This window comes from Anastrepha ludens, chromosome 2 (assembly GCF_028408465.1).
Source record: "Anastrepha ludens isolate Willacy chromosome 2, idAnaLude1.1, whole genome shotgun sequence".
Lineage (NCBI taxonomy): Eukaryota > Metazoa > Arthropoda > Insecta > Diptera > Tephritidae > Anastrepha > Anastrepha ludens.
The window spans coordinates 43,583,613-43,598,264 of NC_071498.1; the positions used below are offsets into that span (position 1 = coordinate 43,583,613).

Consider the following 14,652-nt stretch of genomic DNA (forward strand, 5'->3'; position numbering starts at 1 on the left):
TTCAAGCATTGTTCGTTTGTAAGACGATTCATGGTTAAATTATAGACCAAACTGAAGATGTTTGACAGTGAAACAAAACACGAAACCTGCGTCAGCTGTTTAAACCAACTGTTTAAAAAGATAATAGCTAAAAAATCGCCCGTTGGAAGCCACCATCACGGAGAATCTAAGAAAAAAATATTTCACTATCTGTGTGAGTGCCCAAGTCTGAGTGCGCTACGACATAGAATGCTGGGCGAATTCTCGATGGTCAACTTGAAAAAAATTGCAGAAAAGAAAGTAGACGACATAGGTAGATTCATAGTCAAATCAAGATGGTTCGACTAATAAAAAGTAGTGGTTCTAAAAGTGGTTTATCAAAAGGGCATCTTTTGTGCTAATTGGGTCTGGGCTGTGTCACTTAGACAGCAACTCTTCCACCACCAAGATATGAGAGTAACACTTTGCAGTATTAAGCTGGCAGCATGGCATGACATATTGAAGCCCTTTGTGCTATAATTTGTCGAAAGAATGCTATAAATAAAAAAAAAAACGGCTAAACACACTTTTTTTTTCCATAGCGCTTTCTATGGAGTTTACGACTCGAGCACTGCTTATTTTTTTCTGAAACGATAGAATATTGACTATACCGTTTCTGTCAGAGATCGTCTTATAACACTTTTAACTTATAATATTATATAGATTTCTTTCAACAAAATTTGGAAATTTTGATTTATCAGCACCCATTAAGATATACCCCACTTATTTCTACTGAAATGGGTTATTTATGATGTACTTTTAGCGTTAGATGGTCACTTTTCTATTCCAAGCAAACAATTTTAATTTTTTACTACGTTTTTTACTATACGTAGGGGGGTCGATCAATAAGCACCCAGAAATAAAAACATAGCTAATTTATATTTGTTTTTTGTAATTTTTGAAAAACTGCCCTTATTAGTTTTTAATTATTAAATTTAAATTTGCGGTCTTATTAAATGTGGACATGGGTGTCGTACTGGTCGGAATTAATTCCCGCTACAGTGATACATAGCATGTAAGATAGTGAAGAATAAACAAGATTTATTAATTCTATAAATATTTATACTACAGAATTGCATGACCCCATGTTATGCTGGCTGAGAGTAGACATACGACCGCACAGGATTATTTAATTAAATTTTTTTTCTTCCTTCGTGCCATATGTTTCCCTCCAGCTTAGAACTTTTCAAACTCTACGAAGGAGATTTTTGCCTTGGCGATAGCTTCCTTGTCTGAGCAGAAATATTTTCCTTCGGGCTATGATTTTACTCTACATTATTAAGTGAAGATAAAATTTCCTTATAGCAGACCCTACAAACTCTATGAGATAAAATGATTCGTGCCCCAATTATACGTTAAATGCAGTTAGTACGAGGTGTGTTCAAAAAACAAATTGAACTTTCGTTCGGTACAAGCTTTTCACAGAAGGTCAAGAAGATTGACGACGCTGGCGTTGATCGTCCCAGCACATCAGCAACCGATTAAAATGTTGAGAAAGCGAAGAAAATGTTTATGGAGAATGATCGAATCATTAGAGAAGTTACGGGGATTTCGGCATATCGGTTGCCTCATGCCATGTAATCTTTTCGGAAATTTTGGGCATGAAGCGTGTGGTAGCGAAGTTCGTTCCAAAATTGCTGAATTTTGACCAAAAACGAGGTTGCATGAAGTAATACGAAAAAACCGCTCACTCATCTTTGCTTGTGAGAGATTATTTGGCCGAAAACCACACCGTTATCATGCTTCAGCCACCGTATTCACCTGATTTGGCCCCCGTGACTTTTTCCTGTTCCCAAGATTTAAGCGACCCAAGAAAGGACGGCGTTTTACAACGATTGAGGAGATAAAAACCGAATCGCTGAGAGAGCTTAAGCATATACCAAAAAGGGCATATCAGAACTGCTTCGAGGATTGGAATAAACGCTGGCACAAGTGTATTCCATCTGAGAGGTACTTCTTTGAAGCAAATAAAATATAAACTATTGAATAAATAAATATTTTTTGAGAAAAATGAAAATTCATCTTATTTTTCGAACACAACTCGTATACCAAGGCAACTTTCAATCTCACTAGGGAAGGTTAAAAAGTATTAGTTAACCATTGTTGATGTTAAATGTTTGCTTTTGCTATAACATTTTTCATATGTGAAGTGCTATTCCTTGACCGGGTTGTTCCCGTAATCCTGACTGTCGTTGGACCGTCTAAGTAATCGATGTCGTTACGGTTCAGCTACATAATTCTTACCCAAATTTTTATGTGCAGTCTTATCATCATCTCACACAATCATCTATTAAGAATTTTTCAGGGACAAATGGGGCAAATATTAATATTGTAAAATACTCTGCATTAATGAAGGGGGACAATGGACCCTTTAGGTCGCAATCACTTCATAATAATAATAAAAATATATTCAAGTCAGCAGTGATAAATCTAATCTGATCTTATTTTTATTCTCTGAACTCGTTTATGTAGATCTGACTTTATCACAGAAAATCCAGTCGAAGTATTGTAGATTTCCTTAGTTATCAAATTCAATGGTAATCAATTACCACTTCGTCTTCTAGACAGATGCAGTAGCTCCTAAGTGATTTTGGTCACTTAGTGCTTCTGCTTTGTTTTTTCTCTTGCCTCTAAGTAATTTCGGGCGAGTTTAATAAAGCGCGTATGTCGCTTGAGGTTTTCCCCCTTAATATTTCAATGCAACGGAACTCATCAGTTTGCCTTTTAGAGCTGAATCATTTCTTTAAATTTGCATGATAGAACTGGTTGAAAGTAGCTGTTGGGTCTTAATACGATTCATTATGTCTAAGGCTACGTCCCGGGAAGCTCGACTTAACTTACTTAACTTGACTTGACTTAACTTAACATAACTTAACTTAACTTAACTTAACTTAACTTAACATAACTTAACTTAACTTAACTTAACTTAACTTAACTTAACTTAACTTAACTTAACTTAACTTAACTTAACTTAACTTAACTTAACTTAACTTAACTTAACTTAACTTAACTTAACTTAACTTAACTTAACTTAACTTAACTTAACTTAACTTAACTTAACTTAACTTAACTTAACTTAACTTAACTTAACTTAACTTAACTTAACTTAACTTAACTTAACTTAACTTAACTTAACTTAACTTAACTTAACTTAACTTAACTTAACTTGACTTAGATTAACGTTACACCATCTGTAATTTTCACCACCACAAACTCCCAAAGGTCCGCATAACCTTTCTCCCAAATACCACTCCAAAAGCCACGTCATTAGATTTAATATATTTATTGTTCATATGTATTTATCATTTATTCAATAGACTGGACATCATGAGAGATTTTGGACTGTGAATTCTATTCATCATCAGACCATTTAACTTTTCAATTTCAGGGCATAGTTTAAATTGAACGCTACATCTAAAACATCATTTGGTATCAACCATCTCTGGAGGTCAAACTTTTCAAGTTTGATGGCATTTTTGGTATTATTCAATAATATTTACATAGTTATGCTCGCTTTCCGGAAATATAAAACTCATGAAAATTTTAGCAGGATTTCGAATATGAGGAATATCAGTCATGTTAAAAATTCCCAATCAGTGCACTGACGTTGGGTTTTAGCCTTTCATGCAAAAACGTTCGATGGAACCTTATAAGCAATATTAAGAAAACGAATTCTACAGTAATTGATGCATATTACAGCATCATCTCATCTCGGATGCTGTTGATGCCTGCTGGAAAATGCGAGAAGGAGTTCATCCCAAGAGTAACTTAAAGCACGAAATCGGGCGGAAAATGTTCATTGAGCCTTTGGGGGAAAAGTATTGTATTATTTTAAATATATTATTTTCTTTTAAAGTATTTTTAAATTTTGAACGACGTAAATTCGGATAAGCACTCCGTCTTTTTCAATGCACACGTTGAGATCATTGTTGGCTCTAACGTCTTCTCCATTCGTTTTCAGCCATGCTGCTGTTTGCGTATTCGTCGGAGCAAAGGAAAACGAGTCAATTCGGGGCATCTGTATTAATATGATCGTCTGCTGGCTCTATATAATTTTTCAATGATCGCTTCCAGTACTAGGGCCAGTATTTGATCAAAAGTTGATATGTGCATTCTAAAAGTGGTTCTTGTTGACTGCACTGACATTTTTTAAGGATTATTTTTGAAACAGAAAAAGTAGTAAAACAGTTCTTTTTTCTTTTCGTTAGTAGAAAAAGTTAGTATGACAGTTCAGGCGGTAATGAGTTTTGCTGGTTTGCAGTGACTTACGAGTCTACTCTATGTGTGTACTTTTGTATACTCAGTGGCTCTGTTGAAAATTTTGACGTCAGGCTAATTATGTCTAACATCAGCTCGCTATCAGGTTCCCATTTTAAAGCATCCTCGGACTCGTGTTGGTCCTTTGTTCCTTTCGAAAACCGTTATATGTATGATACTTCTGATATAGACTCTTCCGGTTTGTGATCGACCCTCATATACAATAACTGTGTTGTATACATTTTAAGATTTCTTATTTTAAATCAGCGATAGCATACATTGGTTCCCGAATGTGGTTGAAGACAATCAAGTAGCTGCGACTATGCGTCTGGTTAGCAACGTGGCAGTTGAGGTTTGATTACTTCGCACTTCAAACTTCATACTTCTAAACTTTCATTTGATAACTTTGCTATTTACAGGTTTTTGTTCTCAACAGAGAAGATGTACCCTATGCCAATTTAGCTGGTATTACAGCGAAGATAGCCACACCGGGCAAACATACGGACTTTCAAATTTCTCTACTAGAAATGGTTAACGATCATGATGTGCATGAAGTGTCACCAGAGCATCGAGGTTGCCGTTTTCCCGAGGAGGTCAAGCCACACTCATCTTTTCGTGTTTATAGCTTCAGCACCTGTATTGTTGATTGTATTCGTGCGCTACAAATGCGCTCTTGCAATTGCACGATGTTCAATTTCATGCCGGTGGCGCGTAGGGATGCACCCGATTGCGATTACGACGGTTATTTGTGCTTGGAGAAGGAGACAAAGGCAACACCAGATGTTAAGAGTCTGCTACCATGGCCCGAGAATAATGAAACATGCGATTGTTTACCTTCGTGTACCGAGCACGATATACGTAGAGTTTCGGAATATAGTCCAAGGTATGTGCGTAAGTGGAATTGGTTTGTCTTTGTAAAATATTCAATATTTCTTATTAATTAATACTGTGAAAATTTGTTTTTTTTTTCTTTAGAGTAACCAAAGGTATTAACACACGCAGCATTGCAATTAGCCTCTCTAGTCGGCCCACGGAACGGTATCATCGTCAAGCGCTGCGTACACGCTTGGACATTGTGGTCACTATTGGCGGCACGTTGGGTCTGTTCTTGGGCGCCAGTATTCTAAGCCTAATCGAGTTCATTTACTTTTTCACTTTGCGACTTTATAATAACATTCGTATGTCGCGAAGCAGTGGCCGCAATGGAGGAAAAGTTCGAGGAGGAGTTTATTAAGGGTCGACCAAGTATGGAATATTGAGAAAATGTAAATGGGGCAATCGGGTATTAACTTGATGGACATATCTTTTTAGATTTAACAATATTAACAAATTTTAATGATTCTATTTGGCCTTCACGACTGTTTTGCATCTTAAAATTATAATGTGTGAACATTTTATGGTAACTCAAGCCAGTCCTGACATCGTTAATATTTTTTGAAAGCAAATATTGCTACCCAGCAATAAAACACTAATTTTAGAAAGGTTTCTTCAAATAAGCCCATGGGTCGGAGTTAAGGGACTCAACGTTTCTACGAAAATATATCCCGCATATCTTACTAGATGTGTTTTAACCTGTCATTTCAGTTTAATATATATTTTAGCTCTTTCTCACCTTTTTGAAAATAAATTCTCTTCTTCTTAATTGGCGCGATAACCGCTTATGCGATTTTGGCCGAGTTTAACAAAGCGCGCCAGTCGTTTCTTTCTCGTGCTAACCGGCGCCAATTGGACACACCAAGTGAAGCCAAGTCCTTCTTCAACTAATACTTCCAACGCAGAGGAGGTCTTCCTCTTCCTCTCCTACCACCAGCTGATACCGCATCAAATACTTTCAGAGCCGGAGCTTTTGTATCTATTCGGACGACATGACTCAGCCAGCGTAGCCGCTGGATCTTTATTAGCTGCGCTATGTGTATGTTGTCGTAAAGCTCATACAGCTCGCCGTGCAAAAGTCCAAGAATCTTATGCAGAATCTTTCTTTCAAACACTCCAAGCGTCACTTCATCGGATGTTGTCATCGTCTAAGCTTCTGCACCATACGTTTGGACGGGCATGATGAGAGTCTTGTAGAGTGTTAGTTTTGTTCGTCGAGAGAGGACTTTACTACTCAGTTGCCTACTTAGTCCAAAGTAGCTCTTGTTGGCAAGAGAGATTCTACGTTGGATTTCAAGGCTGACATTGTCATCGGTGTTAATACCGTTTGGAGAAGGCAGAACTAACAGCGCGGTTGTTAAGGCCGATGATGTCGATATCATCGGCATATGCCAACAAATGCGCTATTAAGTTCTGCGGCTCGTACGATCCTCTCCAACATCAGGTGAAAGAAGTCACACGACAGCGAGTCACCCTGTCTGAAACCTCGTTTGGTATCGAACGGCTCGGAGAGGTCCTTTTCAATTCTGACGGCGCTGCTGGTGTTGAGCAACGTCATCTTACATAGCCGTATTAGTTTTGCGGGGATACCAAATTCAGACATCGCGGCATACAGGAAAATCCTTTACGTACTGTCGAATGCAGCTTTGAAGTCGACGAAAAGATGGTGTGTGTCGATTCTCCTTGCATGGGTCTTTTCCAAGATTTGGCGTGTTGTGAATATTCGGTCGAAAAGTGTTCCCTCCATAATTTAAGAATGCTCCTCGCACTCACGCATTTCGGCCTCTCGTTTCTTTTGTCGGATAATACGTCTCTCTTCCTTTTTTAGCTCTCTGTAGCGATCACACATGGCTCGCGTTGCGCCCGATCGCAGCGTGGCTCTATAGGCAGCATGCCATTCCTCGTCGTACCAACTGTTTCGAGCTCGCCGGAATCCGATTTCTTCTTCGGCGGCGGTACGTAAAGAACGAGAAATGTTGCTCCATTGCTCCCGCATGCCGGTTTGTTGGGCAGAACGCTGTGAGAGCAAGAGTGAGAGTCAAATGGCGAATCTTTTGGCTGTGTGTTGTGATTGCAGCTTTTCGAAGTCGAACATTCTTTTCATAGTTAGATGTACGCTTTTCGCTGCACAGAGGCGGGTGCGCATTTTGGCTGCAACAAGGTAATGATCCGAGTCGATGTTGGGTCCTCGGATCGTACGTACATCTAATACACTAGAAGCGTGTCTTCCATCTATCACAAATGATCGATCTGGTTTCGCGTTTTTCGATCAGGAGACAGCCAGGTAGCTTGGTGTATCTTTTTATGCTGGAAGCTGGTGCTGCAGACTACCATGTTTCGGGCCCCGGCGAAGTCGATCAGCCTCTGTCCGTTACCGGATGTTTCTTTGTGCAGGCTGAATTTCCCGACTGTGGGACCAAAACTTCCCTCCCTGCCTACCCTCGCGTTGAAGTTGCCAAGCACGATTTTTATGTCGTGGCGGGGGCAGCGCTCATAGGAACGCTCCAAGCGCTCATAGAAGGAATTTTTGGTCGCATCGTCCTTCTCTTCCGTCGGGGCGTGGGCGCAAATTAGCGAGATGTTAAAAGAAAGCGCTTTGATGCGTATTATTGCGAGACGCTCATCCACCGGAGTGAACGACAGTACTTGGCGACGAAATCTCTCTCCCACAACAAATCCGACCCCGAATTTGCGCTCCTTTACATGGCAGCTGTAGTAGACGTCACAAGGTCCTATGGTTTTCTTGCCTTGCCCCGTCCGTTGAAAATAACTTAATGGCTTTAAAACAATTTCGAGCGAACTTTTTCAAATTCATTAAGTGCTTTATTAACAAAGTCCGGATTGGTTTCAGTTGTTTCACAGAGTTGTTCATTTTTTATTCAAAAATAGCTTTTCCTGAAATTATTTTAGTGAATTAAATTATTATTCTTTCAGCTCTTACTCGACATATTTTTATGGTTTTAATTGTTGATTTGACTCGCCGAAAGACCTCAATATAGATAAAATTTTTTTTTATTAGAACAAAAAAGTGACGAAATATCTTTTCTCTTATGCCAGAAACATGAATATGTAAAAATGAGAAAGTTATCAAATGAGGTTTAAGAGAATGCTACAGTCGTAAAATGTCGCTGCTTGGTATCTGATATAAAAATTTATTCTTGCTGCGTTTTGGTTTGACATAGGACATTCAGAAGTTAACCAAGTCAACGCCCTAACTTAAACTTGGAAAACTTGCACATTTATGCTTATGGCATAATTGGGAAAATATGTTTTGCGGAGCCGAGTATTTCTCTCAGTTAAGTGTAAACACTTATACTGATCGCTCTTATGCCTTCATTAACCCCCAGTAACATTTTCTGCAAATATTTTTGCAGAACATTTTAGTCCTCAAATGTGCTATTAAAAATAACTTTTTAGACCTTTCTTAGAAAAGAGGTGAGAGAAGATAATAAGAATAGTCACAGCGTTAAAATATTCCACAAAGATTATCCACATAAAATTTTGCAATAGAATATTGACAACAATTTTCTACCAGATATGGACTTATAACACTTTTGCGTCTAATAAAAAAACTTATTTGTTTATTTGTTTATTTGTTTATATAAAATAGTATATTACATAGTAAGACTAAGGTCTTTTAATAGTACTTCAACAATATTATAAGCAACTGGAATAGTTTTAACATACAAGTTTCTTAATCAAAAATTTTACACCAGTTCATTTACGAATTAATCCAATATATTAAACTAAACTATAATAATAAGAAGAAAAGAAGCAATAGGAAAAGAAAAGAAGGATCTAGAGAAGAAAGAACAAAAGTAGTAATTAGAGAATATAGAGAGAAATTTAATGCCCTAATTTAATGCAATCAAACACCTTTAAAGTAATTATAGACTTGTGCCCTGAAGTTAAATCTGTTAAGTCCAGCCTTCACAGTGTCGGGTAATGAGTTCCACACTTTAATAGCGTTAATGAAAAATAATCTAGATGATGGTAGGTAATTAAATTTTGGAACGATGAATTTGTTGTGTCTGCGAGACCTTACTGGTATCAACTTCTCTGTCAGATAGGGCGGAGACTTGAATAGAGTAAGTTTGCATAAAAATATGTAATTTCTAGCAGACAAATAACTGTTAAGGCAACATCCCAGTAACCTTGATCGCTATGCAGAGATATGTTCATATCTGCCAATCCCATATACATACCGAGTGGCGTTATTAAATGCCACATTCAGTTTATGGCAAGATGTGGAGTCGAGTTTGCTGTATACCACCTCAGAGTACGTAATGAGAGGCATAATTAGCTGGAGAACTAATTTGCGCCTCGTTTTCTCTGGCGTGAATGTTGCAGAGACTCTCAGCTTACGCAATGTAGCATAAATGTTCCCCACAACCCTATTTATATGGTCAGCACAGGTAAGTTTTGTGTTGAGAATGAGCCCCAAATTTTTTATATCCACAATTTAGGGATATTGTCAACATGCACGACACTATTACATATAGGTAAGACATATGAATTTTACGCGTTCAGACATAAATAGTTTTCATTAGCCCATACAGAAATAGCAGACAAATCATTGCTTATTTTGAAACACAAATCTTCAACGAGACCAATACGACTGGACAAGTACAATTGTAATATATATCATCAGCATACGCATGGACATTCACATACTGACAAACGTTTAAAACATCATTGACAAAAAGACTGAATAAAAGCGGACCAAGGATAGACCCTTGCGGAACACCAGTGTGTACGTATCTAGACTGAGATGTTGATTTACTGGTCTTGACCTTCTGTGTTCTGCCACCAAGGTAGCTGGCCATGAGCTTCACCGCACTGTCTTTGAAGCCGAAATAGTGTTGTAGTGGAGAGAGTAGACGATTGTTCTGTGCAAATGATGAAATTTGCGTGGCCATCAAGTTTTCGCAAACTTTGGAAAATGTGGGCAGTATGCTGATAGGTCTATAGTCACTAGCATAAATAGCATTTGCCTTTTTTGCGACTGGGAAAACTATAGCCTTTTTCCATACTGCTGGGAAACATGAACTAGTCCAGCAATGGTTTATTATATGGGTAAGGGGTCCTATTATATATTGGATGACTATACGGACGAATTTTAGCGAGATACCATCGTCGCCTATTGCATTAGACTTTATTTTGGATAAAGCTTTCAGGACATCTACCTCACAAACTGTCATAAATTGAAATGGTTCTTTTAGAGTAGCACAAGGTGAGGACTCTTTTAAAGTAGTAAATTTTGAGGCACGGTAAAAAAAAGTTGAGACATGCTGGACTATAACTTTGTTCTACAAGAATGCTCTAGTTATAACACACTTTCTGGAATGTGTGGTCACTTTTCTGTCCCAAAAATAAGTATTCACAAGAATCTGAGAACCTGAATTATTGCTCTTGAGAGGTTTATGCTTTGAAAGAAGATGTAGACAGCGGGGTTGCCGCAAGCTGGATAGTGAAAATAGAATTTAAATAAGAGTAATAGAAGAATGTGGACTTTGCGACTAGTATTCTGCCCGGTGTTATAATTGAAACGAACCCAGAGCGAGGTTAGTCCTAACTGACTTAGTCGCTGATAGATCCTGATTACGCCCGTCAAGACAAAGAATGGGTCGGTGAATACTGTGCTTTCTTTGCGAAGTTATGAATATGGTGATCAAATCAAATATACTTTGTCCATGAAGATTTACTACAACTAGGATAGGTCAATACAATGTGGGATTTATAAACTTGTAGTAAAACAGACCGAGGGGAATACTGGTCAAAATATGCCGCTTTATTGTAAAGTTTTTGTTGCAAATTAATACAATTGAAAAGTTTATTCTTTTAACTTGAATACTTGAAATGAAATTAGGGATAACCGAAAATTTGTCCAAGCTCTTGGATGATATTGCCCATTGCACTTAAGCACGAGAGAGGGAAATTAAAAGATAGAGAGGGTCAGATAGGGTGGGGACGCATTACATCTATTCAAATGTCGAAGATTTTTTGTTTTATGTATCTTAGCAGTTTATCGAGGTAAATTTGCCCGAAAAATGTACAATCTAAGTCTGGCCAAAGCTGGACAGTGGCAGAAAAAATAAATGTACTAAACTTCTGCACAAGTTCATGCAGTCCGATTCAGTGCGATTGCCGATGTTAGCTTTTATTCGATGTTAGCTCGTATTCGCACAAAAAATTGCTCTATGATGCCCTAATTTAAGAGATATTTCAGGTTGCATTTTGGTCCTGAACATGCCAATACAAGCCTCTGAGTGAGTTGTTGCTCATAAGTATACGATTTTTTGAAAACGAAATGTTTTTTCTACAAACTTTACTTTTCTACCACTTTTACTCAAAATTTCTTTCTTTTTTTTTGTTTTTCAAATAATAAAAAATTAAACCTCGTTACAATGCATGAAAACGTAAATGAATTGAAAGTTCAGTGAATGGCTTGGTAATATTAAAGATTAAAACTAAACAAACTAATACAAACAAGGTGCCGCGTGCTAAATTATTAAAGCATAAATGAATACAAAGCTTCAAAATGCAGTTTTCTGAGTTTTTATGCGGAAGACGCCGTGGCCAGAAAGTATATTATGTGTGTGTGCGTATATTTTCTCGTGTTTGGTTGTTTCCATTGCTTTCGCCTACACTTCTTCTTCACAAATAAGTAATTCCCCTTCCTTGTGTTTGTTTATAGCTAGACTCTTACGATACGATCCTTTCGAAAACGATCTAAATGTTGCAAAGAAAGTCGTATTCGAATATGTTTTCACTCCATTGTTAGCGACTGAGGCACCCATTGGGCACACAGCTTTCTGAAACCTAATACTTCAGTCAAAATATTGCTTACATTACCCAATGAGATGCCTAGGACTTCTACAAAATTAAATAAAACTTATGCTCTTCTATGACTTAGTGGGTCTATTAAACGAAACGGGATATATCTAGCTATCAAAAAAATGTATTATTTACTTTGGTTGGCTGGTTAGAGTAGTGATTCATCCAGGATCCAACTAGCGCTGTCGCACCATTTTGTTGCCATATCCTCGTTACCAACTTGTTTACCAGTTATTGACAGCAATACTATATCCAGTACGTGCGGTTAAGGAACCTTATTAGGCTGTTGACGTCTAAGCCAGACAGTTGTTTGAGACTCCTGAACAGCAATTTGCGAAGGGTTAACTTTCTATCCTTCCATAGGGCTGGGCATTCACAGAGGAAATGGAAGATTGTGTCCTTTTTCTCCGGTTGTTTACAACTATGACAGTATGTGTTGTGAGGGATATGCTCATTTTGGCTGCTTTGTCTCCGACCAAAAGCCAGTTATGGCTGCTGTTAGTCTCCAGGTGTCCCATCGTTTCATGTTTAACAAAGTTGACGATTGTTTGAGGTTGTAAGTGGGCTAGAACGTCCTGCTAATTTTGCATTGGTCTGTCTGGTCTCTCCATCTACAATCCGCGATTCGTAAGCGTTTTAGGGAAATTGTATTCTTGACTGCACCTAATGGTGTGAATACCGATTCTGCAAGATTATTTACTTTATCCCAGTACAGATATAGTACAATAATGTTCTTTGAAAAATGTGTGCTTAAATATGCTTGAAAATTCTTAATGAATTATTAAAAAAAAAACAAGAAAAAAATAATAATAATAACACAGCCCCACAAAAAAAAAAATTTAAGTCCCAGAAACTTGATCTCGGTTACTATATGTTTTTGGGGTCGCTGAATCCGAATCCGGGGTCAGTTTCACCCCATCAGGTCGATTTCAAGGTCAGTTCAAACTCTAAAAAGTAAACAGTGAGAAAATTTGTCATAAGCTGAAACAATGTAAAAGGTATTAAAAAAAAGAAAATAACAATATACATACAAATACAATCCCGTCCATTAAATCTATATCACAATTAGATACATTAAAATTTTTTAGAAGAATATGTATTTCACAATACTCATGAAAAATCTACTTTATTACTCTTTTTTATGATAACGAACTATTGGAGTTCGATGGCAGATCTCTTTTTAACGACCAGCAGTAATCTGCTAACATATTTATATTCCATATTCCTTGGTACCTCCGCTCCATTTCTTTAATTAGCATTTTCCGGCATAATGCACATATGGTTTTTGGAACCCAATCGGTTGCGTCGACTGTACTATCTATATCAAACAATTTAACATATGGTTTTTTATGTTTTTCATCGACTTTTCATGCATTTTTAAAGACCTTTTACTTTCTACAAATACCTTTGCCGTTTTGTCTGCCTCCCCAGGGTACCTCCTCGTGGTGACGGTGGAAACGACATGGACGTTTCTTTTGTCGGCCAAATCCCTGGGCTAAGGCGTTCGCGCCGTCATGGCAGACATGAGGCACAATGTTACGATGCAGGGCTTCGGAAACCCAGTATCGGCGGCTGGTCAGGGTGAGAAAGCGGGCCCGCAGCCGCCGTCATCATGCGACCGCAGCTCTTTGATAGTGGGAAACTTGGCTATGGAAGAGTATAATGCTACAATAATCTTTCACTTCAGGTCCGGTGACCAAGAGTGCAAAGTAAAAAAGCGTGATTGTTTTTGTTATATTTGTAGTAAGTATGAGGACCCTAAAAATAGAAAAAAATTCAATGAAAAACATAAACAAAAATATGTTAAATTGTTTGATATAGATAGTACAGTCGATGAATCCGATTGGGTTCCAAAAACCATATGTTCATTATGCCGGAAAATGCTAAAAAGTAAAAAAACCGAAGTAAAAATGAAAGTGCCGACGATATGGAAGGAACCTTTTGAGAAAAGAGATTGCTATTTTTGCAATATAAATTTGTTGGGGTAGATTAAATTGGGGTAAATTAGTAGAGTCAAGTCAAAAATTAAGTACGCTAATGTTAAAAGTGTCACGAAACCGGTTTACTTAACTCGAATTCAGGAAGAAGAAGTATCATTGGATTCGTTTGCAAGTGAGCATATGGATGTTGAGCAAAATTTGGAAACTGATGCAGATGAGAGTTTGGTAGAAGAAATAGAAAGAGTAACTGATGAAGAAGGATTTACCGAAAATGACGAATCGATTGATGATGACACTGACGTTGTTAGTGCTAGTGATGACGAAGAGTACACTCCAAATAATGCTGAGAATAGCAAAGATCCAATTGCACAAGAACATGTGAATGATCTCATACGTGATTTGGGTTTACCAAAGGACGGGGCAGAGTACCTAGCATCATGGCTAAAAGGAAATACTAATGTAGCTGATAAAATTAAAGTTTCTTACTATCGAGATAGGGATAAGGAATTTCGTGAATATTTCGCTAATGATGCAGAATACTCTCTGGTGTATTGCAAAGATATAGTTGGATTGATGAATCGCTTCAAGCAAGCATGTTATAAAGCTACCGAGTGGAGATTGTTCATCGATTCGTCAAAGAGAAGTTTAAAAGCTGTTCTTTTACACAATACAAATGCTTATGCAGCTGTTCCCATAGGATATTCGGTAATATTGGATGAGAAATACT

General features: G+C 37.6%; 1 protein-coding gene across 1 annotated transcript in view; it reads left to right on the plus strand.

Moving 5' to 3' along the window:
• The window catches only part of LOC128860046 (pickpocket protein 19), a 32,370-nt gene extending 26,751 nt beyond the window's left edge, over positions 1-5,619 (plus strand). The window contains exons 5-7 of the mRNA XM_054097312.1: positions 4,543-4,627; positions 4,695-5,158; positions 5,251-5,619. Coding sequence (XP_053953287.1) covers positions 4,543-4,627; positions 4,695-5,158; positions 5,251-5,509 — 808 coding nt within the window. The 3' untranslated portion in view covers positions 5,510-5,619. The remainder of the gene's footprint in view (positions 1-4,542; positions 4,628-4,694; positions 5,159-5,250) is intronic.
• The last annotated feature ends 9,033 nt before the right edge of the window (positions 5,620-14,652 follow it).